This window comes from Chiloscyllium plagiosum, unplaced genomic scaffold (assembly GCF_037043375.1).
Source record: "Chiloscyllium plagiosum isolate Xiang-an unplaced genomic scaffold, Cpla_swu_hap1 HiC_scaffold_9, whole genome shotgun sequence".
Lineage (NCBI taxonomy): Eukaryota > Metazoa > Chordata > Chondrichthyes > Orectolobiformes > Hemiscylliidae > Chiloscyllium > Chiloscyllium plagiosum.
This window is the reverse complement of record NW_028270147.1, coordinates 74,313,960-74,340,960: the sequence shown is the minus strand read 5'-3', so window position 1 is coordinate 74,340,960 and position 27,001 is coordinate 74,313,960. Positions and strand designations below refer to the sequence as shown.

General features: G+C 41.3%; 1 protein-coding gene across 2 annotated transcripts in view; it reads right to left on the bottom strand.

The window, feature by feature from the left end:
• LOC122554545 (adhesion G protein-coupled receptor D2) overlaps positions 1-27,001 on the bottom strand; it is a 308,358-nt gene that overhangs the window by 152,490 nt on the left and 128,867 nt on the right. For both annotated transcript variants that reach the window (XM_043699743.2, XM_043699744.2), the window contains one exon: positions 25,186-25,227. In XM_043699743.2, the coding sequence (XP_043555678.1) occupies positions 25,186-25,227 (42 nt within the window). The remainder of the gene's footprint in view (positions 1-25,185; positions 25,228-27,001) is intronic.

The following is a 27,001-nucleotide window of genomic DNA, read 5'->3' as shown; positions in this document are numbered from 1 at the left end:
GAGTACACTTTTGGAAATGTGAAACTGTTCATCGCAGCAGAAAAAAATTTAAAAAGTACAATATCTAAATAGTAAGAGATTGCAATTGTGGAGTGACTTGTGGCCGAGTGCACAAATTAGAAAAGTTTAGTATACAGGCACAGCAAGTAACGAGAAAATTGTGATAATCCTTTTAAGGTCTATACTGAATCACTAATTAATCTCCTCATAGAGTTTGTTGAATTTGAGCTCCCTTGGTAATAGGTAATGGTCTGACCAGCTGGAATTCATTACCTGAGTCGTGTCTTATAGGCCAGACCAAACCCCCTCAAAATATATTAAAAAGATAGCTTCGACTCCAACATTTTTTAAAATTTTAAAGACGTTGTGTTCCAGCTATAATTAGATTGGTCAAACTAACTGGCTTGAAGCAAAACACTTTATTTTTATATTATAGTTAAAATACAAACAAAAGAAAGAATTGGAATAACTTAACTTTATTAGAAAACTTAATAGAATAATGGTTTATTTAACAACTGAAAAGCAACTGTTCTAATCTAGTAACATTCCATCAACACACCATTGGCAAAGGCAAATTCAGTAAAATAGATTGTCTCACATGCAATTCTAGCAGCAGGAAGAGAACCCCAGCTCTAGGTGTCACACGGGAATAAGAGCTTCCACATCCAGCTTCAAGATCCCAGCAACTGCTGAAAGCTAAAACTAAAATCCTGGTTCTGTGGGAGCTTGACCCCACTCTTTCATGTTGCTTCTATTGTTTCAATTTTATATAAAAAACAAAGCTACCTCAACTTGGAGCAGACAGCTCAGCTCCAAGTTTACAATACTTGCTTTAAAATCAAAACATGAGAGAACAAATCCTTCCTAAAGGCACATCTTGTAACACTTGTGGCGCACCGGTAGCACATCTGACTTCAGATCAGATGTTTGGGTGCTCAAATCACATTAGGCTCATGGCATTTGACTGCAGCTCAACTGCCTGAAATTTATATCCAGACGGAGCTTGTTTTGGGGGCTCTCTTGTGACACAGTGGATGAAAATTTGGCAACTGGAGTAAATTGAAGGCCTGGGTTCAAATCCCACCTGCCCCAGTCATAATACCTCTGGTCAGGGTGGTTGAAAATAAAATCAGTTAAATAAAAAAAATTAAACAAATCATTAGGGGCCCTCTTGTGGTACAGTAGTATTGACTAACCCCTGGACCAGAGGCCTGGGTTTAAGACCTCCTGTTCCCAACATGTGTATTATTTTTCTAATCAATTTTTAAAAAAAATTCTTTTAAAAATTAAGCAGATTCATAAGACCCTCTTGTGGTGCAGTGGTAGTGACCCTATACATGGGCCAGAATGCCTGGTTTCAAGGCCCATCTGCCTCAGAGCTGTGTAATATTTGAACAGGTTGATTAGAAATGATAAAATAAAGCAAATCCAGGGCCCTTGGGGTGCAGTATTCTTACCTCTGGCTCAGGGATGGGCCTACCGAACGGTCTATCCTGCGCTAGGGGTATTCTATGTATGCCACAAATAGTGGCTCTACTTTAGTGTTCAATAATAAACAATGTGCCTTTCCAACTGGCTTCCTGAGTTTTTTTTTCCAGAAATCCAATGGTTTTAGTATTTATTGTCAATGGAATTGAAATCAAAAGTAGGGAGGATTTGCTTCAGTTCTACAGGACATTGGTGAAATCATATCTGGAATACTGTGAACTGAATTGGTCACCTTATTTAAGAAAAGATCTAAATGTATTTAAAGCAGTTCAATAAAGGTTTACTATTAGAATATGTGGTTCAGATGAGTTGTCTCATGTGGATAGGTTGACCAGGTTAGGTTTGTATCCGAGAGAGTAAGAAGAGACTTGATCAATACCTATGAGATCCTACTGAGGTGAATATAGGAAGTATTTTTCTTTTGTGAAAGAATGTAGAACCAGAGGTTCCCATTTTAAAATAAGGAATTGCTCTCATTTAAGACAGAGACAAGGATATTTTATTTCTCTCAAAGGTCATGAGTCTTTGGAACTCTCTTCCTCAAAAAAACACTAGAAGCATTGTTCTTGAATATTTTTAAGACATTGACACTGAAATTCTTGGTAAGATAGAGGCGAAAAGTTATCAGGGATAGGAGCCTGGAATAATAATTAGTCATGTTCCTATTAAATAGTTGAGCAGGTTTTGAGGGATGGAGTGACCTATTATTGTTCCTATTTCACACCTGGGAGTTGTCAGATATATCAGCATGGACTTTCTGCATGCTAGTGGAAAGGACTCCTATATCTCAAGTCATTGCAAATATGTACTTCGCTTTTTAGGTGTGCATCCATTAGCAGGCTTTCTACAGATTCCTAATTGGGCGTATTTCCAATGTGATGTGGAGGAGCCCTTCCCCTGAATTCAGCTAAGGGTTCTTAAGCCTCTAGAGCCTTCTCAGCCTCGATAGAATTGTACCAAACAGATGGCCTACTGCAATAGGGGTAAGAGATAGCTGCAAACATGCTGATGGAGAAATACAGCATTCTTCAAGTAACAGTTTTTATTTTTCTCTTTGTAGATTCTGAGTATAGCCACTCTCAATGAGCACTTGCACAAGAACTCCTCCTCCACGACCACCATCTTCCCACCCACCCACCCCCCCCCCCCCCCCACCCCCGAGTCAATATTGGATGCCAGAGCCTATAATGGCACACAGCATGCAAAGATAGTTACAGATGGAACTGCAATAAATGCAAGCTACATTTATTAAACCTTTGTTAAAAGACAATCTCTCCGTCCAGTGATTATCCTACTGAAACATCTCTGACCTGCTGCCAATGAAATAACATCATTCCTTGAGTAAGGGGATCAAAACTATACACAGTGCTCCAGATGTGGTCTCACCAGCACCTTGTTCTGTTGCAGTAAGACTTCCCTACTCAAATAATTCAAACCTATTGAAATAAGGGCCAATATTCTATTAGCCTTCCTGACTACCTGCTACACCTGTGTGTGTTAGCTTTGTGTTTCATGCACAAATACCCTCAAATTCTTTTATGTTGCAGCTTTCTGCTGCTGTTTGCCATTTAAACAATACTATCTGTTCTTTTGTTCTCTATTATAAGACTACACATTTTCCCACATTAAATCTCATTTGACAACCTTTTTTGCCCATTCACTTAACCTATCTATCGCTCTGTAAACTGTTTATATTCTCTTCGCAACTTATCTGTCCACCTCTCTTTGTATTATCTGCAAATCTGACTACAGTATATTCTCTTCCTCCCTCCACGTCATTATTATATATTTCAAGCAGTTGTGGTCCCAGTACTGATCCCTGTGGAACCCCTCTGCTTACAGGTTGCCAACCTGAAAAAGAACCTCTTATCCCCACTCACTGTTTCCTGTCCATTAACCAATTCTCTACCCTCCTCAATATATTACCCCCAAAACCATGGGCTCTTAGGACTTAACCTTTTGTGATGTACCTTGTTGTATGTCTTCTAGAAGTCCAAATACAACACATCTACCAGCTCCCCTCAGTTCACTCTGGTTGAGAATTCTTCAACAAACTCTAATAAACTAGACAGCTACTATTTCTCTTTTGCAAGAATCATCTGTGGGAAAAGCAGAATGTTCCACAAAAACAAGTGTACCCTGCATCAGTTCAGAACTGTGATTTGCACATAATGTCAGATTGTTTAGTAAAATGAGGATCATTATTCAAATACAATAAAAATATCTGAAAACATTTTACACTACTCTATTGTGCAACAAGAAATGCATCTAGAGACGTGTGAATGAGTGTTTGAAGAGCACCACCCGACATTTCCATTCACATTGCGTGGTGACACACTGTGGTAATGAAGACAATTTTGCATTTGAGCCACATCAAAAGGGAGGAAAATCACTTGCAAAGACAATAGAAATTTTACCACATGAAACTACCATGAAAACAACATTTAGACAATGTAAAAACAGCCTGAGAAATCCTGGATAATAACAAAATGTGTTACATAATGGTCACCATTCATCTAATTGAATTACTGATGCATTCACTCTCACAGGAAAACTGACATATTCATAAAATTGTTGTTATTTGTTTCTTTAATTTATGGAGTTCCTCTTAAAGCTTTCTTTCCTCATGGAAAATTCAGTACTATTCATTTTGAAGTAAAATAAATTGTTGTTTGTGTCAGCCCATGTAATAAAAAAAAATCAAATATTAGTTTTAATAACTGGACAACAACATCCCAATGCAGAAATATCCTTGATGAGACTAGTCTCAATAATAATAATGCTGATGCAAATGATGCAATTGCTGATCATGTGCATGAATGAGGCAAGGAAAGTGTTTTAATCACCGATCCAATGAGTAATCATTCATTCCTAATTTTCATCATGAAGACTAACACACAATGTTGTACCATAGATGTGAAGTGGGTTTTAAAATAGTGACATTAGAAAACATAAATAATAACAGCTGGCCATGTCAGTGAAAAAGAAATTGGAAGTGACACATAGACTGTGAACACTGAGGAGATGGCTGCTTTGGGCTTTAAGTGATCATGTGTCACAAACAGCTCACAGAGGCACTCAATTTGTACGGCTTGTGTACTCGAATATTGACACAAGGCTGGAAGTTGTAGCTGAACAGATTGAAGTTGTATGCACCCAGTTGAAGGCTTGCCAGCAGTTAATGAACGGGAACAATAGGCTGTGCAGATGTGGGTTATCTACTACACAGATATAGCTCCTAATATAGTGAATCGTTATGGTGCCATACCTGCCTGAGTGTGCAGAAGCAATTTATTCCACATCCATCTTACGTACCTTGCCATCCAGAAAGTATTTCATCCCTTTAAAACATGATTTTTTTTTTTGTTTTCTTCCAATTGTTGAGAATCACTATACTAACTGCAATAGAGAGATTTGGGGGAGGGGGGGTGGAGTAGGGGGAAGGCAGACACTTAGCTGAAAGGTTACAAAAGCAATATGATCTCACGTTTCCATTGGTCAACCTTTTAGAGGCAAGATAGGCTCCAGCTTTGGCAAATGCAGTGAGTAATTTTTGAATTGGGATAATTTTAGTGCATCCTACAGGATGCTGAAAAACTCAGATAATCAGGAAATGAAGGAGGACAGAGCACTACAGTGTAAACTTTATACATATGTAAGCTTTCACTTTCAAAGACCCACCCATTATGTATTGTGCACCTTCAGCCAACAACCAAACCTTATGCATTAGAGTACAAGTGAGTTGCCAGGTAAAGCCCACCAGTGAAACATAATTACTGCCTAACTGATGACAACAATAACACAAGATGGTGTACTCAGCTCAAACATAGTGGGCTGGTGGATGACTAGATCCAAGCACATCATCAGGAAGATCCAAATCTAAATTTAAGATTCCAATTGTGTGTGTGAGCCAAATTCGGGAATCCATTCTTTGAACTTTCACAACTAAAATGGATTGAGGTTTCTATCCGTAGCCTCTGATAATCAGCCAGGCTTTGCCAGAAACAGAGACTGAACCTTCAGTTACTCAAGTCAGTATGTGGATCTGACTGAATGTAAATGAGCACTTGGACATACTTGAATATAGCCCAGAAGATCCAATCATACTGATCAAGATTAACTGGGATTTGACACAGCTTTATAGTTTCTCTCTTCAGCCAATGATCACAGCTGACAGAAACTGCTAAGCACGTTGCAGGCAAGGCTGTACTGACAGGAGTACCTAAAATCAACAACTTCCCGATATATGATATAAATGCTACATTATTTTCTTTAATTGTATTTATTGCTCATTCACACTCTTTAGGTTCTGTCAGGGAGAAGTGTGAACATTGCCCTGTGTAATGTTGTAATGTTTCACCGAGCTTCTAGTGTCAAAGATCTTCAACTGTTTTGGATCTGCTTCTTAGTTTCTGGCAGAAAATCATGCATTTATTCAAAGGATAATGGCTGGAGCGGAAACCTGGAAAACCAAAGTGGCCTTCATTTACCACTCTTAATGGGACTGTCAGAATATTGTTAAAAGCAGCAAAGGAACACATATATCTTCACGATTGAATTCATTTTTGAAATCAGAAGCGATCATTTGTAATAAAATACCAACATATACGTGGGCGAATTTAGTAAACATAATTTGGAGGCGTTTGAATAGAATGGAGATCAAGGTGACATTGAAGAGCTCTCAAGACCAGATCAGGTCAAAGGTTAATCTGTGGCGACTTCTTTCTTATTTCTAAGCCAGAAACATAATACCTATTGAAGCCAATGAGAGCTAATTTTATGGCTGAATTGTAGGAGCACTGACTCTGGATGCAACCTTCCTTTTAGTGGTGAAATCCGATTTGTAAAAGTTCTTCCAAGGTTTCTCACTGCAAGGCCCAGCAGGCTTTCTCATCTTTTCATTAATTGCCCACCATGCCCCCATGACGTCTCTCACATCTATTTCCGGCTCATCTTAACCCCTGCCTTTCCACAGCAACTCAGGTGCATATCCTGAAATGTTATGGCATCCCTTGTGCCCACACCATCTTTAAAAGGAATTGTGCTCCCGGCCAGGTGCTGTCAGTTCAGAGCTGCTCTGCACAGTTCCCAAACTTTGCCACAGACATGGCAGGCTGGGAAAATATGGCACCTTGCTTTCTGGGCAGGGTCCTGGAGGTCCTGTTGTGTACTCGATTCCCCCAGGACCACAGTGGAGATCCATGCCAGCCTGGTCCCAGGTTGCCACCCAGGTCAGCCCAGTCTCAGCTCTCTGGAGGTGGAAAAGGTTTTCAAAGATCTTCCCCACTCCATTAGCATCAGTGTTCTGCTCTCCAATAGCTCATATTCAATGCGTCTTTGCTGCTGTACCCTCCTCCGGCCAAAACTCATGCCCTATCATTCCTACTATTGCCTGTAACATCACCTCTCACTTGCTCTCACCCGTGACCAAGCTTGCATATCCTCTGCACTGCCTTTTCACTCACCCATAGCATCTGTCTAACAACAACCAACAACGTAAGTTGTACCACCCACTTTTGTCTCCCGTGACACCTGCCTCTCTCTCATTCAACGGGCAAAACAAACCACTATCGGGCAGAGAGACCCAAGATGCCTGAAGCAATGCCAGTCATTCAGCTCCTCACCCCTCTATGGGAGGGTTCTCACTCAGTCGGCCCTAGTAGGGCATGGACTGGTATCAGACACTGCCTTTGACTTCCTGTGCCAGGAACTCCTGAGTTAAGGCCTACTGACAGTTGTAACAAGCTTCTTAGCTTTTCCTGGCCAATCAGCAAAGCAAGGCGTTAGTAATGAATGAATGATGAATGATTTATTTGTTGTCACATATACAGAGGAACCTTGATTATCCAAACGACACAGGGCGGGGAGTATTTTGTTCGAATAATCAAATGTTTGGATAATTGAATACCAGATAACACAGTTTAGCCAAGTATTTGGACCTTGCGATCTTGTTCAGATAACCCGAAATTCGGATAATTGAATAATCAAGGTTCCTTTGTACCATGAAGATACAATGAAAAATAGTAGCTGCGTAATAATAGCTGACCCTCAGTCAGAATGACAAGGAAGGCAAAGCAAGAGTGCAATGAGCATCCAAGTGGAGTGAAAGTGCGTGAATGCTATGACAGATAGTAAAGAATCCAGCCATATAGCTTGGTCCAGTTCATGAGCTGGGTGTGTATCCCTGAATGGACAGTGTCCTTGCTGCAGCATTACAATAGAGTTGCCAATGCAGCCCCCAACACAGCACTGATGTGCAGAAGTGACCTGGTCACGCGGTGAGCTTCAGGTGCTCACTCTGGTTTCCTTATCAACGTTTGTAAGATGAGATAATTCTGACTTTGAGATGGGCCTTGCTGCACTTGTCACCCGATTCTGCCACATGGCACTCAGACCCCGATGAGATTCCAAATTATCATTTAGATTATGTAAATTATATATATATATGCATACATAATATGATGCCCATTAGTTTGGAGCACTGTGCAAAAGGTATCCAGCTAATATTGCATGTACAAGAGCAGGCTAGTTCTTTCTAATTGCTTCTGCCACACTGAGGCCTGACCTTTATGGAGGATGTAAGAGCAGGAAAGGAGGCAAAGGGACCAGTGAAACATGAAGCCTGGCACTTGATTGTCGTTGTGATATTCTGCCTATGCTGAAGGATGCCCTCCCACCCAGAGCCCAACTGTTCCACAGAATTGGTCAATTAAGGGCCGAGACTACCCCAGGGGCAATGGTCACCACCCCAACATGATGATGTCTCCCCCATCCTTGCCAACCATTCTCTATTCCTCCTGGGGTTTACTCGATGCATGGCCAGTCCCACTTAACTCACTGCAATGGCTGCATCCATCATGATTTCTTTCAGCTGGATGCAGTCTCAACTGTAACCACCACTCCCAGTGGAGGCACTGGAGCTGAGGAGCTTCAGGTCTGTGATTGGAGGCAGGGTCTCATCCATAAAGGAGCAGGAACCCTGATGGCAGTTCATTCACAGAAGGCCGGGCCTGAGATCCAATCAGAGATCCCACAGACAGTCAAGGCATGGCTGCCTCGAGCTTTTCATCCCTACAAAACTCAGCCAAGTGTATGGCATCCATGAAGATGTACAACATTTTCTAAGGGGGACTGCACACTTTACAGCCCATTCTTCCTCTCAGTTAGAAGCAGAGCTTCTCATGCTATCTACTTTACATCCATGAAAGTAGATATTTACCTGTTGGACTGCATTTAGCATCTAAACCTCAATGAAATCGGAAAAACTGCATTCGTAATTGAATACCTGCATAAAATATGAAACAAGACATACAATACCATTCAACCTGACTGTCCCAGACTTCATTATGGTTATACCATTTTCACTCAGACTGTAGGATATTAGCGGTGTAGACAAGAGCAGATTAATCATTAGCTTCATGAATGAAGGAGCAGGTTGGAAGGACTGGATAACCTACTCCTGCTTCTAAGTCCTAAGTCCCTATCATGCAGTCGTGCCAGTTCTGTCACTTCCAAAGAACAAATTCTTTTGTTTTGAAATGGAACTCCATTGAAAATACATTGTTTTCATCCCAAAAAGAACAATTATAGGAAACCAGGTTACTCCTGGAGCAAAACATCAGCAGCATTGTGACTGTAGATATGGCAGAAGCCAAGTGAAATGAAAGTCAGACAATTCTCTTCTCTGTTCTTTTTATCTCTTTAACCTTACACATTCTATACGTTGACTAAGAACAGGCAAATGAATCTAGCAAGTTCCTACATATGCTAAAGATGTTACTATGACACACAATACTGTTGTTATTTCTACAAATCCACCTCTTGTATCACTAAATCCTGGAGGTAATATATTTCATAACAAGAAATATTAAATATTAAAACATTAACTCAATAACATGATGTCTATGACTTATTTATGGGATCATATGTACATGGTTAAGTTCTCATAATTCAAAAGTCAGGTTGAACAAAGTGCACTGCATACATTAAGAAAATGATGCATTGCATATTGATCAAAAGGATACACAAATGTGAAACACATTGGTGAGATTACTCTAATAATGCTAACAATATACATTTTACTGCTATCACTGATTATGTGAAAGGTTTTCACTTAATATATTTGCAACACGCTGAAAAAAGAGAACTGACAACATTTCAATTGTAACACTGAAGACTTGTGCTCCAGGATTAGCTGTCTGCTGGCTAATTTATTCCTAAACAACTACAACACGGCCATTTACCAGACAATATCAAGAATTGCTTAGGTTTGCGCTGTCCCCAAACCACAGGACAAATCCAGTTCCATAAATAACACCAACAGTGCTAAAACATGACACTCTCTGAGCACCAATCTGCTCACAAATGCCAGTTAGGGTTCTATTTTGGCCACTTGGCTTCAGCCTTCATTGCAGCCCTGGACCAAACACAGCCAAAATTGCTGAACTCCACAGGTAAGGCAAGATTCACTGCCCTTGACATCAAAGCAGCAGCTGATAGCATTCAAGGAGCCTTAGAAAAACTGGAATCAAATGGCAATCAATGGGAAAATTCTCTGTTGTTTGTATAAAGTCTAGAACATAAAAAAGATGGCTATGGTTACTGGAGACTGATCATGTCCTCCCAGGACAATGCTTCAAGGTTTTCTCAAGATAAAGTTTCCTAGATCCACTCATCATCAGCTGCTTTATCAACTACCTTCCCTTCATGATAAAGTCCAAGGTGGAGATGGCCATGGGTGACTGTATCAGTCATAACTCTTGCTCTCATTCTTGCTCTCATGCAGCAAGACTTGGACATCACTCAGGCTTGGCTCAATGGCAGGTAACAGTCATATTACACAATTCATTCAATGAACATTTCTAATAACAGAGGATTTAACCATCTCCCCTCATGTACAATGGCATCACTATCATTGAATCCCCACCATTAGCCTGAGGCTACGGTTGGACCAGAAATTAAAGTGCACCAATGGTATAAATATTGTTGCTACAAGGGCAGGTTAGAGGCTTGGAATTCAGCCTCATATTTCCTGATTCCCTAAAGTCCACTTATCATCTAGAAGACGCAAGTCAGGAGTGTGGTAGAATACTCCCCATTTGCCTGGAGGAGTGCAACTCCAACTTTACTCAAGAAGTTCGACACCCCAACTAGGACAAAGCATCATACTTGACTGGCACTCCCTTAATCATTCACTCCCTACATCCCCAGCTCACAGTGACAGCACTGTGGACCATTAACAAGATGCACTGTAGCGTCCCAAGATTCCCTCAACAGTATTTTCTACATTAGTGCACTCTATCACCTAGAAGGACAAGGACAGCTGGCTGCAAGCTCCCTTCTCCATGCCACACATTATCCCATCTTGGAAATACATTTGTTCATTGCCACTGGGACAAAATTCTAGAACTCCATTTGGAACAGCACTGAGTGTGTATCCCAGGTCTGCAGCGGTTTAAGATGGCAGCTCACCACCACCATCACCCTCTCCAGGGCAAATAGAGATGGGCAATAAATGCTGGCCCAGCTAACAAAACCCACATCCCATGAATGAAGGATTTTTTAAAAATTTAAAATCCATAGAATCTTCAAAAATATAGAATTAAATCTCAATAACGTTCTTGCTTATTCAGTCAAGAATGAACTATGAGGAGGAGATGAACAAGTACAATGTTATTCAACATTCGTAATATTAAATCATAAAGGAGGGGCGAACCAATTTTGATCTCAGAAATAAAGCTAAATTCTGCACAATTACATGCTTATGTTTGAAAAATTAAAAATTCAGATTGAATGTCACTGTATGAGGTTCACTACTTCATACCAAAAATGGATGAGCAATGAATTTTTCTGGTCATTCCTCTTTTTTGAAACTCACTATTATTACCTGCTCCAGTTGTAGTCATCAACTGAGCTCCATCTAACCACTTTAAAGTTCACAACGGTAATTTTTCTCTTGTACACAGGTTTTCTTTATTTCATCTTTTCTTGCTGTTTTCCTTCCTATAAGCTGCTTGGGGGGGGGGGGGTAAATATGGTGGCCCTTAAAATATAGGACATTAATTCAGTCAATGTGAAGCAGGCCAATTTCATGCTGGCTGCTAATTAACATTAATCATTTAATTATTTTGCCCTCTAGGTACAAGGTCAATGTTAGGGATCAAGCCTAAGGACCTAGATGCAGTGCCACAATAGGTTCAATGACCTTGCAAAAGTGGACAAGATCAGTGAGTACAATTTCAAATGTGATGTTGCACCAACTGCACCACTAGCTTCACACACTGGTCAATTCAGCACAACCCCAAAATCACACAACCTTCATCAGACAAAACGCATACCTGACAATCATGTGCTACACCTCCCCCTCAGAAATGCAACACTTGCAAATCCTACAACTAAATCTAAGGCAGCAGAAACTAAAGAAAGAAAGCACAGCTGTATATGCTGATCATTGTGGAGGAGATAATGTTACTCATGGTTGCAGTTAGGAAAAGATGATGAAATTGAAGATAAACTAATCTTCTTCCTCAAATCTCACAACTTTGTGCAATTTATAAACTGAAGATGATGCAAGTATGATCCTAGCTGTTGGTTCCCCACTTGGCTGCACACCACAGTTTTACCTGAGGATGCCTCTCCTCACAAACAGCTAAGAAATAAAACTTGGCCAGGTTGTGCAGGAAGAGTAGGATGACAGTGATGAAGAAGTCACAGCACCGTCACTCAATTCCGGACATGTAGACCCCAGCTCAGATGCTAGCTTTGCACTTAATTTAGTGTGCAGCATACAAGCAAGATCTGTACGCAGGAGCCAGCTCGACAGAGGACAGGGTTACACACAGGTTCTGCTGAGGAATGGAGCATAGAGAGGACCACCAATGATATTCACACTGATTAACTTGGTGCATTAGCAGACCTGTCAGAAAGCCTGCATTAATGTCACAGGCCACAGAACAGTCCAGCACCAACCCCAGGACAAGGCTATATGCAGAGCCTGGAGTCCATTTGTTCCGCCATGGATATAATGACCAGCTCCATCAACATGTTTGTGGACTCATCAATGATGCAGTGTCCAATGTTTGATGTCTCTGTTTCACTTGATGCTTCCACCAAACTTCTGGGAGTGGCAGCTCAGATGGAAGTCATTTAAGGTCTGTTTGCTGTCACCTCAGCAGAGGGCAGTCACATTAAAAAGGGGCCTGCCTGAGGAGAAAGACAGTAACAACATGGAACACAAACCTGCTGCTCTCTCTCTCTTTGGCAGCATGTGTCCTCTCACTGCTGCCATTCCTCTCGTGCCTTGCTGTTGCTTGGTAACCAGAAGCAGGAAGGAGCTGGATGTATTTATGTGCATCACCATGACAACCTTCACAGCCAGTAATAATGTCATCCTCGCTCTGCGCTGAAGTTGAAGGGGTGACAACAGTGAGGGGCACATTTCAGTGAGGCTTTCCCTGTGGAAGTGCAAATGAGTCCAATGCTGTTTCTCCCAAACGTTCAGGGGAGGGAACAGTTGTTTGAACATTCTGAGCAGTTATGGGTTTCCTCTACAAATGCTTCCTGCTCCCTCTTGTCCTGCATTCATTCCCCCTGCCATGCTGTCATCCAAGCAGAATGCTCATTGCTCACCAATGCTGGGAGCAACTGGTTTGGGTAGAACCGTGCAGCTCTCTCAGCACCTTCCATGTCACGCTGTGTAGAGTTTTGCATTTTTAAACAAACTATAGAAAGCACCCGATGCTTGCTGAATGGAAGCTACACTCACTCACTTGCAAGCAGTTGACAAACCTTTTAAGCTGTGCTGGAGCAAGGATAGTGTGGGAGAGGGTAGGGAGTGAAAATGGGCGGTGAGGAATATGGTGGAACAAGGGACAGTGGAATGGAGTGGGTAGGGTGTTGCGATGTGGGATAATGGATGAGGCTGGAGTGGGGCTATGGGGGGGGACAAGTTGGGAGAAGCGAGGGATGGGGTGTGAGGTTGATGTGGAATGTGAGGCTGGGGTTGAGTGTGGGTGTGAAGTGCAAGAGTCCTTCCTGTATAAGAAAACACATGGAGTTCTGACTGCTACAACTGAAATACCAGCAGAGTTCAGCAACTTAAAAAAAAATCAAGTGCTACATTTATTCTGAGGAAGGGTCACTGACCTGAAACATTAACTCTGATTTCTCTCCACGGATGCTGCCAGATCTACTGAGCTTTCAAAGGAATCTCTACTTTTTGTTGTGACATCTGCTGTTGAGCTATACAATATTGCTTTCTGAAGCACTAAGAGGGAGAAGAAGACACAGTGGCATCGAGAATTTTTTGAGTTAAGGAAATTCTGCTGGACAGCAACCCTCTGAATGGTTGAGCTATATGTTCAAAGGCTGTATGTGCCAGGAGCAGCAGAGAGGTAGAAATATGTAGAGCGTGTAGACAGAAAGTAGCCATCTTTTCTCTCTCTCTTTCTCTCTCTTCCCCACCCACTCACTGACAGAAAAGGCAGAAAAATTAAGCGAGAATTCTAAAACACGGAATACCTAGGTCTACATGATTGACCATCAGATTGAAGAACAACTATCAATCTAAAATCTACTCACAACAATGTGTCATTACTGAGAAAATCAAAAAGAATAGGAGAAAGTAACTTCCCACTTTGTCATCTGCACTACTCTTCTACCTATATTCTATGTTCTTTCTATATTCTTTTCCCGCCCATTGTATATATGTTAAACAATTTTTCTTTTGTCTGTCTTACTTGTGATTGGGTGCATGTGTTTGTGAGGTTTCAAAGGAATATATTTTAAGTTGCATAGGTTAGAAATCTTTTGTTTTAAACAAAATTATAGAAGTTAGGTGTTATTTTACGGTTACTAGTGAAACCCTGGGGGAAATTGTTTTTGTCCTGCGTAGGAGTCAGTGAGGACTGCAGATGCTGGAGATCAGAGCCGAAAATGTGTTGCTGGAAAAGCGCAGCAGGTCAGGCAGCATCCATTCCTGAAGAAGGGCTTATGCCTGAAACGTCGATTCTCCTGTTCCTTGGATGCTGCCTGACCTGCTGCGCTTTTCCAGCAACACATTTTCGGCTCTGTGTAGGAGTCAGTCAAGTTGGTCATTGTGGTGGTCTCATTCAGATTGTATACAGTTTGTGATGGCTTGTGGAACAATGGGGTTTTAAGTTTTGACACTGGCTGGTTTGTCATGATTAACTGCACTGATTAAGCAACTTGATTTGCTGACACACTGAGATCCAAACTGGCAGCAGTGGTGTAAAAATCAACATTGCACATTGGTCAATCTATCATTAACATCTTTGGAGATCATTCAGGGCACCCAAACCAATGGTCTTCCCATTGTGACATCTGACACAACTCACCTCAGAAGAATACACACACACCTTGGATGCTATATTAGACCTCAGGGCAAAGCACATGAGCTAAACAGTAAGTACTTCCTACCTCTTCACACCTCTCACCTTATGGTGATGGGGAAGGCCAATATCTGAAAGTTTAATAGTTTACTTTCCTTACAGATCCAGTTGAATATCACCTATGTTTCCACCCATTTTTAAAGATTAAAATAAAACAGTTCATTTTCAGTAAACTTCCACATGTTTAATGTTTTGGATTAAATCCCCTGTCGTAAATGTATTGTTCGACAGCTACTACTGTCCTGGTTATTCATGCTTATCTCATCCATCCAGATACTTGATTCTTTGACATGTAAGGAACAGAAATCAGAAAGGAAACAATTGCAGCTGTAAGTGATATCACCATCTCCTTAAAAACAAAATGGACTTTATGACCTTATCACTCAATATGTGAGTATATGACACCGCATTTCCGCTGCCTTGTTGTACAAGCCAACAGCTTTTGAAACTTCGGGGGAGAGGTACAAGAGGAAAGGCCTCCTGAGAAAAACACCAACTTGTTTTGCTTCCTTTTGAAAGACTGCTGTAAAAGAATGATATAGCTAGCAGAGCATACTCCTGGAACATATATTTACATCTAATAATATAGCTGGAACCATGTGGACAGTAATTATAGTGTGAATAGTGCCCCACGGACATTACTAGGTATACACATACAGAAATCCCACATTGCTGGGGTGGGAGAGGATATAATTTATCATATTGGTGCTCCTCTGCTAAATGAGAGTGAAACAAGCATTGCCTTGTCCCCCATCAAACAAGCTGATCCCATATCCCCATTTTCAGAGATCTGCAATGATTGGCCCACTGATTACTGATTCCACTCCCACCTTTGTTCTTCCCCACCCTTCTCCCCTCCATAAGCCCTGCATTTGTCTCCAACCTTTTGCCGTTCCAGTGAATGGTCATTGACCTGAAATATTAACCCCACTTCTAGCTCCACAAAACCTGCTGACCTTTTGAGTCTTTTCAACATTCTGTGTTTTTTTTATTTCTGTTCTGCAGCATTTTAGTTTTCCAGGAACTTCAAGGTCGATGCACAGTGTCTCTGCAGTGTCATTGTTAAGACACCGCAGTTGCAATATTGGTTATACCTCAAGTCTGAATCACAGAATTGTCATTTGGCCCATTGTGTCTGCACCAGCTAAGTATATTGACTTACTTCTAATCTCCTGCCTTTTCTCCATAACCATGCACATTGGATAATTATTGAAATAAAATCAATGCCTTCCTGAATGCTTCAGTTGAACCTGCCCTTACCACACTTCCAGGCAGTGCACTCTACATCTTGTGATTTCTTTTGATCTGACATGAACTTCTTTTGCAAATTGTGTTGTCTGGTGCTTGACCTTTTACAGTTTCTCCCCAGCCATTCTGCCCAGACTCCTCACGAGTTTGAAAACTTCCATCAATTCTCCTCTTTGCCTCCAAGGAGGACAGTTCCAACCTTTCCAATCATTTATTATAATTGAAGTGTCTCTACCCTGGAACCATTCTCCAATGCATTCATGTCCACCCTATAGTGCAGCACCCAGAACACAACACTCCAGCTGAGGTCTAACCCATGTCCTATGCAAATTCATCATAACCACCCTTCTTTTATACTCTATGCACCTGTTAATGACATTTAGAATATTGCATGCTTTATTTACAATTCTCTCTGCCACCTTTAATGTCACATGTACACATACACCCAGATCTCTCTGCTCCTGTACATCCTATAGAAAAGTATCCTTTATTTTCTACTGTCTCTCCACATTCTTTGTACTAAAGGATGTCACCTCAAATGTCTCTACATTGAATTTCATCTGCCACCTATCCACCCAAAAATTAACAATTTCCCTTTGAAGTTCTACACTGTCCTTCTTGCCATTTACAATTCTGGAGTCAAAGCCTTGCTTAATACAGGACTTCTGCAGAATACCATTCCCCATATTAGGAGTCTGTTACACCTCTGTTGATCAGATCTAAGTAATACCATGTGAATTCAGCATCGCTTCAAAATCAAAATTATGTTTGCACTGGCTAAACTTCAATTCTAAATGTATCCCATAGTACAGAGGCTTTCATGATGGCATTTATGTGACAGCGCAGATTAACTCCTGTGGGATTCCAAGGTCAAAGGTCAGTGTAGCTAAGAGGAAATTCACTCTGTTCGCTCTCAAAAATGTTATTTCAACTTATACCTTGCACTGTAAGTGTGAAACAATTTCAACATTTTCTTTGGGATTGGGGAGCAACCATCTGTAAATCTGCTTAACAAAGACATTGATGTTGCTCATGTTCTATTCAAAATGATCCAGCTCACTGCCCTTGATTGACTTTGTATATTTGAGAAACATAATTGTCAATTTGTCAAATAGCATAACAAACCTCTTTCATCACTTGCACATTGTCTTCATTCTTTCCTAATCCTTCTTCATGAGTGATATCCATGATCCACTTGTGGTGAATGGAATAAACCCCGGAACTGCTCCTAGGCAATGGCACAGTGTGAAAGTTTTGTATTCACAATGTGGCTATTTGCATCTGTAATCCATCCTAATGGAACTCAGCCTTCAAAGTAGGCAGCTAAATACTTGATAAAAGAAGTGGCCCTAAAGGAAGATGTTCACAAGAAGGGAAAGAGTTGAAGAAGCAGAGTGGTTTTGAGATGGAATTCAAGTTGAGGTCCAAGAACAGTCAGATAAAGGGAGTGCGGAATTGGAAAATCAGATCCAAGAGGGTTCTAGGACACCAGGAATACAGAAAGATGATGTCATGGAGGAAATCAGACACAAGGATGAGAATTTTAAAATTAGAAAATTAAATAAAATTCAGTAGGGAATGTGCTGGAACCAAAAGACAACAGCCAACAGAGGATGAACCTGTACACGACATTTTGGAACTGCTCAGGTCTGTGAAGATGGATTATGATAGTGAGGAAGACATTGGAATAGGGGAGTCTGAACGCAAGAAACATGGGTGAGCTTTTAGCAGCAGTTTAGCTGAGGCAAGGCAGAGTTACAAATGGTCAAATAAGACCTGAGATTGTGAACAGACTGGCTCAGCCTCAAGAGAAGGTAGAATAAGTGGATAGAATTTGTGACAGGGGATGAAGACAATGGCTTTTCTCCTATTCTAGTTTTGATGTGTCTGGATTGATAAATATTGCAGGAGTCTTGGTTGTTGACAAACGTTACCCTTCATTTAAACATAGCAAGTATTAAGAGCAAGTCAATACTAAGCCTCTACCAAAAGGCTTCGAGGGACAACCTGTCCACAGACAATGAAGGCTGTTTTATTTACATATTCAAATTAACCCTTTGCAATACAGCAGTCACCTCCCTAATGATTAACTCTAGGAAATTCCATATCATCTAGTACCAGAAAATATCAGACAAGCAGCCTGACTAGGTTAAGGCTGTGCAGGAATTGGTGAGATCAGTGAGACTGAGCTTGATCTTTCCAGCAAATAGATGCTATCTTTGGATTGGATATCAGCGTATCAGTAAGTTAATGGAGAAATCAATAATAGGCACATGTGTAACAGCAGAGGTGACCTGCCATGACAAGATAGTCTAATTGAGGCTAAACTTGGGACTGAAACAGAATTCTGGATTAGTGGTGCTGGAAAAGCACAGCAGTTCAGGCAGCATCCGAGGAGCAGTAAAATCGACATTTCGGGCAAAAGCCCTTCATCAGGAATGCGGCAGAAACAGAATTCACAGGCCCTAGGACTGATCGTGACCTGACCCCCAGGCCCAGTCCTTGCCCAGAACACTGTGAGGCCATACAGCCCTATGCTCCAGTTATTGGGCCCTGATGTACTCCCCTGTCCCATGCCCTGGCTAAAGTATTCAAATTTCCATGAGACCAGGATCCATAGTCCTCCTCGGGACTTCAAGGAACTTTAGCTAGATCACAAACGAGTGAAACTTCAGCAAGCAGCAATCACAGCTGAACTTAGCTGATCACCACATTTCACTTTTTAATTGCAAATGATCTCTTGCTAAATTTAGTACAGACTAGGACTTAAGGGTGAGTAGACAGATATTAATACAGCAATCTGAGGTATAAGATGAAAGTTCAACAATAAAATATATTTAGATGGCATATTTAACAGGAGCATTATAAAACAAAATATGACTTTGAGGCACTGAAGGAGATATTAAAAGAGAATCAAAAGTTTGGCCAAAGAGGTAAGATTTGAGTATCTTGAAGGAAGAAAATGAGGTGGAGAGTTGCAAAGAACAGATTCCAGAGCTTATGGTTGTGGCAACCGAATGCAGACCCAGCAGAGATGGAGAGATTAAAAGCCAGATACGCAAGAGTCCACTATTAGATGAACACAGACACCTTTAAGCAACAAGGAGTTATTAGCCCATGGAGAGATTTGAAACAAGGCTGAGAATTTTTTAAGCTGAAAATGTGTTGCTGGAAAAGCGCAGCAGGTCAGGCAGCATCCAAGGAGCAGGAGAATCGACGTTTCGGGCATGAGCCCTTCTTCAGGAATGAGGAAAGTGTGTCCAGCAGGCTAAGATAAAAAGTAGGGAGGACGGACTTGGGAGAGGGGTGTTGGAAATGCGATAGGTGGAAGGAGGTCAAGGTGAGGGTGATAGGCCGGAGTTGGGGTGGGGGCGGCGAGGTCAGGAAGAAGATTGCAGGTTAGGAAGGCGGTGCTGAGTTTGAGGGATTTGACTGAGACAAGGTGGGGGGAGGGGAAATGAGGAAACTGGGGAAATCTGAGTTCATCCCTTGTGGTTAGAGGGTTCCTAGGCGGAAAATGAGGCGCTCTTCCTCCAGCCGTCGTGTTGCTTCCTGACCTCTCCGCCCCCACCCCCACTCCGGCCTATCACCCTCACCTTGACCTCCTTCCACCTATCGCATTTCCAACACCCCTTCCCCAAGTCCCTCCTCCGTACCTTTTATCTTAGCCTGCTGGACACACTTTCCTCATTCCTGAAGAAGGGCTCATGCCCGAAACGTCGATTCTCCTGCTCCTTGGATGCTGCCTGACCTGCTGCGCTTTTCCAGCAACACATTTTCAGCTCTGATCTCCAGCATCTGCAGTCCTCACTTTCTCCTTGAGAATTTTTTAAATCAGGTAAAAACAATGACTGCAGATGCTCGAAACCAGATTCTGGATTAGTGGTGCTGGAAAAGCACAGCAGGTCAGGCAGCATCCGAGAAGCAGTAAAATCGACATTTCGGGCAAAAGCCCTTCATCAGGAGTACAGCTATATAATTTTAAATGGAGCTGAGGCCATGAAAAGATCAGCCATGACCTTATTGAATGGTGGAGCAGGCTTGAAGGGCCAGATGGCCTCCTCCTGCTGCTAGTTCTTATGTTCTTATGTCTGCTGTTGCCATGCCATTGGTACTGAGCACTAAGGTTAGCTCAATGGCATGCAGGTCTGTGTGCAGTTCCAGCAGTCTCTGAGACTAGCTGTCCAGGGCAGCCAGCAACTTCTCCCTGGCGACAGACATTCACATGCTGGAAGCAACATGACACTAACAGCAACATGATACGAAGATATGTGGAGTTGTGGACAGTGAGGAGGGCTGTTGTCGGCTGCAGAGGGACTTAGATATGATGCAGAGCTGGGCTGAGGAGTGGCAGATGGAGTTCAACCCTGCCAAGTGTGAGGTTGTCCATTTTGGAAGAACAAATAAGAATGCGGAATACAGGGTTAACGGTAGGGTTCTTAGTCAGGTGGGGGAACAGAGGGATCTTGGGGTCTATGTACATAGATCTTTGAAGGTTGCCACTCAGGTGGATAGAGTTTGTAAGAAGGCCTATGGAGTATTATCGTTCATTAGCAGAGGGATTGAATTCAAGAGTCGTGAAGTGATGTTGCAGCTGTACAGGACTTTGGTTAGGCCACAGTTGGAGTACTGTGTGCAGTTCTGGTCGCCTCACTTTAGGAAAGATGTGGAAGCTTTGGAGAGGGTGCAGAGAAGATTTACCAGGATGTTGCCTGGAATGGAGAGGAAGTCGTACGAGGATAGGTTGAGAGTTCTCGGCCTTTTCTCGTTGGAACGGCGAAGGATGAGGGGTGACTTGATAGAGGTTTATAAGATGATCAGAGGAATAGATAGAGTAGACAGTCAGAAACTTTTTCCCCGGGTACAACAGAGTGTTACAAGGGGACATAAATTTAAGGTGAAGGGTGGAAGGTATAGGGGAGATGTCAGTGGTGGGTTCTTTACCCAGAGAGTGGTGGGGGCATGGAATGCGCTGCCCGTGGGAGTGGTAGAGTCGGAATCATTGGCGACCTTTAAGCGGCATTTGGATAGGTACATGGATGGGTACTTAATCTAGGTTAGAAGTTCGGCACAACATTGTGGGCCGAAGGGCCTGTTCTGTGCTGTATTGTTCTATGTTCTATGTTCTATGTTCTAACAGCATTGGGCGCAGCTCTGTAACCTTTGTAACAGGTTATTCAGTGTATTCCTGATGAAGGGCTACTGCTCCTCGGATGCTGCCTGAACTGCTGTGCTTTTTCAGCACCTCTAATTGAGAATTTTTTAAATCAGCATGTTGTTCGATTGCAAACTAACGTACATCAGTGAACACAGGCATGATGGGTTAGCAGGAGATGATATGCAAGATATGGACAGTAAAGATTTGGATCTCAGAGTGTGGAGACCAGCCACAAGTATGATAGGATACTTGAGGAGTAACAAAGGCACAAATGAAAGCTTCAGATGCAAATGAACCACAAATCTTCAAAATCAAGCAACGTTGCAAAAGTGGAAATAGCTGACATCGGTGATGGGATGGATACATAAGCTCTTCTTGGGTCAAATGGAAAATCCAGGATGTGGACAGACTGGTATCACCCCTTGACTGTTGTCAAGGCATGGGCTGAATTGAAAACTATGGAAGGCAGTTTGCAACAGGCATCAAAAACAGTGGCTTCGGTCTACCCAATACTTAATTGGAGAAAGTTTCTGTTTATCCAGTACTGAATGTCAGATAAACAGTCTGCTAATTGAGAGACAGTGGAGAGGTCGAGAGAATAATGGGGAGGTGGAGCTTGGTGATATCAATGTGCATGTAAAAACTGATAGTGCAGTTTCAGATTACTTCACCAAGTAATATGTTGATGAAATATAGGAATGGAGCAAAGATAGATCCTTATGCACACCAGCAATAACATGTGGAAGTAGAAAGTGAAGCCATTGTTAGTACTGCACTGCCTGTAATTAGTTGGATATGAGTGGAACCAAGTGACTACAGTGCCACCCATCTGGACAATGGGAGACAAGCAGTAGAGGAGAATGAGATAATCAACTGCATCACTGAGTGCACAGAGACCAAGAACGATGATGTGGGTTAGTTTATCATTGTCTCTTAGGTTGTCATTTGTGACGTTCATAGGGACTACTTCAGTACTACCACAGGGTGGGAGGCGTTGAAACCTGGAGTTCAGAAAAAGACAAGCAAGGACTTTGGAGAGGAAAGTGGGGTCAGAAATGAAGTATCAGCTTGCAAGGACAGCAGGACCAAGGCTTGATTTTTTTAAGGAACCGAGTGGTGATGGCAGACTTAAAAGGGAGAGGGATAATACTTGAAGAGAGAGCCATTATCATCGAATAATATTTTAATCCAAAGTTAACTGGTGCTTATAAACAACTGCAAGTTCCTTTTCAAGTTGTCTGAGGGCCTAAAAATCAGATCAGAGACTTTTAATAATTCCTTGCTATTCATTCGTTCTGCATGTTGTCCACCGTTGTACAAACCATAAATTCCTGTATAGTTCACGTCTCAACCTTTGCCCCAAATTGCTTAAATTCGAGCTCATCAATATTTTTTACACAGGCAGCTGCCCTTGTAAATGACCAATGTTCTGACCATTCTGGTTAACAATTTCCATGGCTAACGCAACACTCTACCAGGGGAGCAATCAATTCTCATGAGAAACTCATTTCTATAATGAATGTCTGCCACATACTTTATTTAAAGAGGCTGTAACATGTGCATTTGTATCATATCATACTTATATCTAAATGTCAGAGGTGACAAGAGATTTGTTCCTGTTAGTAGGATGCAGAACCTCATCTCAATGTCTTCAGACCACCACAGCACTCCAGGGATGTGATTGTCAGTGTGATTTGTTTTTTTAACCATTTGAACACTAAGCAATTTTCACAACCAAAGGAAAATGCAGACTGTAACCCTGTAATTGTCCAGCCTGACTGAGCGCTGACGGTTGAACAAAGTCACTCACAGGATTTGCCTATACACAGATGTTGCTCATTGACCTCTTCTCCATTTTCTGTTTTCCATGTAGCAAACAACTTAACCATTCCAGAACACTCTGGCAAACGATGCCAAACTGTAGCTGAAAAATCACAAGACACAGGAGTACTCAATGAATGACAGGACATTAGGAAACTCAGAGGAACAGAGGGATCTCGGGGTGCTGGTCCACAGACCCCTGAAGGCAGTAGGACAAGTGAAAAAGGTAGTTAAGAAAACAATCGGGACGCTTGCTTTTTTCAGTCATTGCATAGATTGTCAGAGCAAGGGGATCATGGATAGTTGGAGATTGTTTTTCAAAGGGTGAAAATGTCAAATAGTAGGTTTAAGGTGAGGGGGGGGGAAGTTTAAAGGAGATGTGCGAGACACTTTTTTTTTTTACACAGAGGGTTATAGGTGCCTGGAATATGCTGCCAGGGGAGTGGTAGCTGCAGAGATAATAGGAACATTCAAGACATTTAGCAGACACCTGAACAGGTAGAGAATAGAGGGATATGGATCATGTGCAGGCAGGTGGGAATAGTTTAGAGTGGCATCATGGTCAGTACAGACATGGTGGGCCGAAGGGCCTGATACTGTGGCTGTCATGTTCTATATTCTGCCTGCACATCAGCATTCATTGCTCCATGAAGTTCTGTTACTCAGCAACTTCATTTTAACAATAAACACTCCAGCTTTATATTTTCACTCAGCCCTACACTCAATTATGACACAACTATTTATTGAGTGAAGAATTATGTAATATCAGTTTTAATACTGTATAATTATATTCAGTTTTATCCCTCAGTCATCTTTAATAAATTTACTGTGTTCATGAAATTAGTTTGTTCTGGTGTTTTGAAATTTATGATCATAGAGCAAATCAGCAATCTAATTTAGCTGTGTATTCCACCTAAACAGATTTCATTCTTCTGTAACAGCATCTGTTTACTTTCAGTTTTTGGAGTTTCAATGCATTCCCTATTTCAGTCAAACAGAATTGAAAACTTATCTTTTCTTGCAGATATTCTTTGTGGAATTAGTCCACTCATTCAAGAGTCAACTCAATAGAGTTATGCTAGAAGGAAGCGATATTTGACATATGTGAAGAATAGTTTTTACTGGCTGAGAGAGAATAACCTTCAGTGACAAATTAAGCAATAACGCCCGTTTGCTGCACTGGGAAATTGAGGATAGGCTGGACAATTGAAGGATGAGGCCGCAGGTCCTGTCCTTCAATTGCCTGGTTTTATACCGCATTTTTGCATCTGCACATGTACAAACAACATCCTCACTAACTGGTCATAACCCCAACCTATTGAAGACACTGATAAAGAACACTTGATCAATTTTCTTGTGGCACCCCTTTCAAGATAGTTCATCTTCTACTGAGATTGAAACCATGGTTTCAAACCAATTGGAATATGAAATTGACCACAAGAATCATTTTTTTTAAAAGCTACGATCTTGCAATTTGACCTTACAGTGTAAATCTATTACACTACTTCTGTCTGTTATCTGCTATACACCATCAAAGCAATTTATAAAGGATTTGAAATGGAAACTAAATATGAAATGATGATGCTGTATAATAAGTATTAGCAATCAGATATATAGACTGTTTCTTTTGAGAAATGATCTTATGCTGGTCAACAGAGAAAATAACAAAATCTCATGAGATAATAATAATGTTATGTTTTTCTGCAACACTGTACTCCACAACATCTTACACCTTGGTATTTAATCTTTCAGTCTTCATCAAAAGAACCAGTCCATCACACGAAGAAAAGTTCTAAATCTTAAATACCCATCACTCTGTAAACTTGGGATGCTTGAAAAATAAAAAGGACTTTGAAATATTGGTATGTGACTATGAGAAATGTGTCCTTTTCCATCTGGTTGTCAGTGTTTAATGGTAAACCTGAATGCATATGGGGCAGTCCAAGCATGAAGGGCAGTAGGACACTCATGCGAAGAGCTGCTCTGTCCTTCTGTGAGATCAGAAGCCTGTCACTTCTCTCATCCAGACTGTCAGCCTTGAGACACTATAACTAGCCTTACCTCTGTGTTGTACACTCCATATATCAGGAAGATGAAGAGACCCTATAAAGACAAAAGGAGGGGAAAAAGCTGTTAACTGTAATCATTTTTTTCACTCACAATTCTGAAACAAAGTTTCCTGAGAACTAACACAAAGAGGCTTTTACAGCTGACAAGGTCAATTTTTATTTTTCAATTTCATGAACCAGAGCTCAAGTGTCTACCACAAAGGAAAGCAGTTCTTTACAAATCTCTGTTACCCAACTGAATAGTAATCAAGGTTATCAGGACAATTGAGGGCCTTGAAAAGGAACTGGTTCCATTGAAATTACCACCACAATTAGCACAATCAGTTTTGATGCAGAACCTCATTAGGATGAATGATATTACATATGCTGCATCACTGCAAATCTCCAAAACACAAAATGTGCAGTATAAATTCAGCTAAACTTGCTGAAGATTCTGTACCACTTTGAGTGCTGCCTCAATTCTACTGACAACACTTTTGTGAATGTCAGAAGGTCAGGGGTTCAAGCCCCACTCCAGGATTTAATCACATAATTTAGGCTGACAGTTCTTTGCAAAACTGAGGAATGCTAAATTTTCCGACATGATATCCTTCAAGTAAGGAGTGAAACACAGGCCTCTGCCTACCAATACAGATGGACATTAATGGTTCCATGCATGAATATTTACAGTATGTATAAGTGACTTGTGCAAAGGGATTGAGTGTGTGGTTGCTACCTAGAAAAGTAAGCTATGAAGAGGATACAGGGAAGTTACAAAGGGGTGTAGATAGGTGAATCGAGTGGGCAAAGATATAGTGAATGAAGTATAATGTGACAAAAAACGTAGTTGTCCATTTTGGCAGGGAGATTCAAAAAGGAACAAATTATCCAAATAGTGAAAGACTGCAGAGCTCTGAGATATAGAGGGATTTTGGAATCCTCATGCATGAATCACAATAGATTAGTGTAAAAGTACAGCAGGTAATTAGCTAAGCTAATTGAACATTATTGTTTATTGTGAGTGGAATTGAATACAAATATAAGGAGGTTATGCTTCAGTTATACAGGCCATTGGTGAGGCCAAATCTAAGTACCTTGTGCACTATAGGTCTCCTTATTTAAGAAAGGACGTAAATGTATTGGAGGCTGTTCAGAATTTTACAAGACTCCTATCTGGTATGTACAGGTTGGACAGGCTAGAGTTTAGAAGAGTGAAGGATGACTTGACTGAAAGATTTAAGATTCTGAGGGGTCTTGACAGGTGAATGTGGAAAGGATGTTTCCTGTTTGGGAGAATCTAGAACCAGTAGTCTCTGTTTAACAATCAGGGGTGATCCATTTAACAGCAAGGTGAGAAGTATTTCTCACAGAGCGTCATGAGTCTTTGAAACTATCTTCCTGAAAAGGCAGTGGAAACAGAGTCTTAAAATATTTTTTAAGGCAGGAATGTGGCACAGTTAGATCAACCACCATGTAATTGAATGGTAGGGTAGGTTTGAGGGTCACACTCCTGCTCCTAATTTGCATGTTCATACGAAACGAAAAAGACCAGTCAAGTTCTCACAGTACCCTGATCAATGCAACTAACACAATGCAAAATTAAAAACTGCTGTTTCATCACATTTCTGTAATGGAACTCTATACTACACAAAATGACTACCCTATCATTATAATTAATTATGAAGGAAAGACATATGTAAATGCCAAATTTCCTTAACTTCAGCTGTGAAATCACCTCCAAAAAGGACAACTCACACCACTTTATCTCATGCCAGGAAGTGTTCAGTTACATGTACATTTGCCTGAAATTTAACAATTGCCTTTTAAAA